Source organism: Hydra vulgaris, chromosome 05, assembly GCF_038396675.1.
Source record: "Hydra vulgaris chromosome 05, alternate assembly HydraT2T_AEP".
Lineage (NCBI taxonomy): Eukaryota > Metazoa > Cnidaria > Hydrozoa > Anthoathecata > Hydridae > Hydra > Hydra vulgaris.
The window spans coordinates 9,546,150-9,550,000 of NC_088924.1; the positions used below are offsets into that span (position 1 = coordinate 9,546,150).

The window sequence follows — 3,851 nt, forward strand, 5'->3', positions numbered from 1 at the left end:
GAAGTAACACCAAAACGAAAAACTTACCACCAGGAGTTATTGACTTATTGATGTCATCCACAGATTATATTAGTTTACAGATGTGTCTTTTGTATTTTTTGTATTTAATCTTAATAATTTTGGAAATGTGTGTACTAATATTAAAGTGTGACTGTAAATTAAAACAAATAGTTATGCTTAATTATATTAGAATCATCAAATTATTTTCATTTGCAAAACAAGTTTAGAAACATTTGGCTAAAAATAACACTTTGGAACTAAGCATAAATATGTGTTTCTATGCAATCGGGGTTGCTATGGCAACCACCAAAAAACCATGCTTATTTAAATTATAATCATCCAATTACTTTATATACAAATTTTTGAGGCCTATGGATGAAAGGAAAAAAAGTTGACTTTTTTCCAAAAAAATGGGATTCTGGCCCACTGTGCATTGTTTGCAAATTCTTTTGGCTCACTTTTGCCAATTTGCGTATATGCCAGTTCGTACTTATGAAATTCGCGCTTATTTAGCCTCCCGCATCAATATACCGGTACCAAATATACCTTCTCTATCATACCGAAATTATACCGATGTCTTCAATATTGTCTATACAATACAATCTTTATGTCGCTAATTTACTAGACGATACCGGTGAACATGTGCTAATTTTTTTCTTATTTCGGATTATCCGAGCAAGTTCCATTGACATATACAGACATTCCGAGCTAAATTCTACAGGAATTAAATTTTAAGAATTTTGGAATAATCTAGAAGTTTCAGGTAGAAAGTTGTTACATCTTTATTTTTCTATGCAAATTATAGTCACATTTTATTTTTTGGTTTCGGTTGAGAGTAAAATTAAAAACATTTTGTTTATATATAACATACATTGTTTATATATTTATAATATATATACATATATAGTTATACATTTTCGAACGATAAAATTAATGTCCTCATAAACTTTAAATCTTATTTTAAGTGTATTACAAAAAAAATTAGGCAAATAAATTAAAATGGCAACCAACATCTCTTCTAATGCTGTTCTGAAGTACGAGGAAAGATTACCTCTAGTTTATGTTCAACTAGAAAAGGTACGTTGGATTTATTTTTTTTTTGAGTATGATTTAGATATTATTTACAACTTTACCCAGATTTTTGCTTGATATACAAGATTTAGCTCTTGAAATAACGATATAACTCAGCCACTTGCTATTTTTAATGTGAACTAAAAATATGTGCCTATTGTAAAAAAATGAACAAAAATCAAAGTAAATAAAAATCCATATGGATTTTTATTTACTTTTTTTTTTGTTCAATTTTATTAGTTTGATGTTTCTATAAACAAAATAAATAATGAATGTATTTATGTTAATATTCAAAATATTGCTATTGTTACTAAATATATGCATGTACACAAATATATTTTATTTACTCAAGGCTTCTATTGACTAAAGTAGTAAAGTAATTGAATACATTTATAGTAATATTTAAAATACTTGAAATATTGTTAAATGTATACGTATTTATTTACATGTATGCTTATATACACACACTAGAGATGCAGCCTAGACAATAAAGGCTAATACCAAGACTAAGACCAAGACTTAAGACTTTAAGACCAATATCGAGACCAAGGCATAAATAAGTCAACCCAAGAACTGTATGTTTAAGTAATATGTATGTTTATATTACTATAGTAGTCAAATACTAAAGATACAAAAAAAGTCAAATTAAAGTTTACATATTTTATTTAAGTACTTTATTCTATAAATATTATGGAGTAAAGTTTATATTATAAACATTCTATTTAGCTATTTTCATACATCTCTGACAAAACATATACATCATACATACATGGTTACATACATACATACATACATACATACATACATACATACATACATACATACATACATACAGACAGACAGACAGACATCCAGTTAGAATCATGTGGCTACATTGTGAAATCAAAAGAATAGAAAATGTTATTTAACAATAACTTTTTGTCCTACAATTGCTTAGAAAGTTAATCAAAAAAAAAAGCTGAAAGATGTCTTTTAGGTGGTTTTATTTTATTTTTACATACTTTTAAATTTCTGTTAAAATAAGATAATGCCTTCCATTGTGTCTACATGTTGTTTTGGTTATTTTAGGGCATAAAAAGTCTTGATGTTTTGATAATTATTTAGCAGTACTAAATTAAAATGTAAATTAAAAGTAACTTACCAGTAATAAATTGTGCCAAACAAAATAAACATTAGAAGATTTAGGAGACTATTGCTTATTGTATTCAACCGCTTTCTTTGAAGTACTTTATCTTTAGGAAGACTTAAGTTCTTGATTTTTTTTTTTTATGTTGCTAGTGCAACCTACTTTTAACTTGCACAAAAACTTTTTAGCATTTTTTTAAAAAGAATTAACTGAACAAGCTGCCACTGATATTTTCATTTGTTTTTCCTCAATTCAAGATAGTTCATTTTAAAACAATACTTTTTAATACATAGTGATATCACGCGGACTGAATGGATACATGCATACATCCATACATATACACAAAAAAATTAAAGCACATTTAGATTAGCAATTTGATCTCATACCAGTTTAGGAAGCTATGAGGACTTAAGTATATACATTGATTGGTAAAGGGAGAACATGCAAGGGAGTTGGTGCTACATCACTGAGGGTTTGAAGAGTAACTTGAGATAGCTAACTTCCAGACATGGAGCAAACTCCAAACATTTATATGTTTATATTATGTCAAATAATGATGCTTAGCAAAAAAATTGTGATGATTGGAGGCTGGGAACAAAAAAGCCCTAAAATTTCATCCTTTTCCCCTGCCCAAAATGTGAGGGCATAAATTTCAAGTTTGAGACTTAAAATTTATCGATGAATAATAGTCTAGTTAAGAGTAGTACAGAATTTATCAAATTTTTTTTTTTGCCCTCATTTTTCTGGCGGTGGTGGGGGAAAGGGTTATCTCAAACACCAAAAATACTGGATCTGTCACTGATATGAAACATAGAGAAATTTTCAATGTACTTATGTAGAATATAGTTCCATTAGTTAGCTCCTTCTAATCTAGAGCATTGTTTATGTCTTTTTGCACAAAATTAAAATTTGACATGAACTATTTGCTCTAAGAGCTTTGAATTAGTCAATGGGTTACTGAGGCGCCATTCTTTCTCATAAGATCTTTGAATTGTGGCAACTTGTATTTGAATTCCTCTCAGTATTTTTTTTTTTCCTCCACAGTACTTCATAACATTATACAAGCCTTCACGGGAAATGTGTGTGATCGCACGCCTTGCTTGTCCACACTTGAAGTAATTTTTTTAGACAACTTGACCATGTTTTTATATAGTAAGCTTTTTAAAAATTTGCGTCAAAATAAAGCTTTATGAAACTAGAGAAAATAAAACATCAATACTTGAAGAAAAGAACAAAATAGAAAATCTAAATAAAATAAGCTTAAAATTTGAATAATAAAAAAGTAAAATGTTTTCAAAAAAATAAAACATTTTTTGATATATGATTTTTTTGGGACTTTTTTTAGTCATTATATTAAGAAATTACTTTATCATTTGTGCTAGAAATGTGAACTTTTTAAATTTGTTTTTCAAAAGTTTTTGCTTAACTTTATTTATATATAAAAGTATTTGCTTAATTTTATCAATGCATAGGAGAGCAAGAAAACAAGTTGCAAAAAAAATTTTTTTTTAATTTTTTTAACATTTTTCATGTAAAAGTATTGAGAAATGTATAAGTATTGTAATAAGTATTGAGAAAAAATGTCAAATATAGCAAAAACATTTTTAAAAGTGAAAAGTTGTCAAAATGAATAAATGTAAGAAAAAAAATTTCT

General features: G+C 27.2%; 1 protein-coding gene across 1 annotated transcript in view; it reads left to right on the forward strand.

Moving 5' to 3' along the window:
• Nucleotides 1-561: 561 nt before the first annotated feature.
• The window catches only part of LOC136071838 (erythroid differentiation-related factor 1-like), a 44,684-nt gene continuing 41,394 nt past the window's right edge, over nucleotides 562-3,851 (forward strand). Inside the window, exons 1-2 of the mRNA XM_065797315.1 lie at nucleotides 562-763; nucleotides 966-1,077. Of these exons, the coding sequence (XP_065653387.1) occupies nucleotides 1,000-1,077 (78 nt within the window). The 5' untranslated portion in view covers nucleotides 562-763; nucleotides 966-999. The remainder of the gene's footprint in view (nucleotides 764-965; nucleotides 1,078-3,851) is intronic.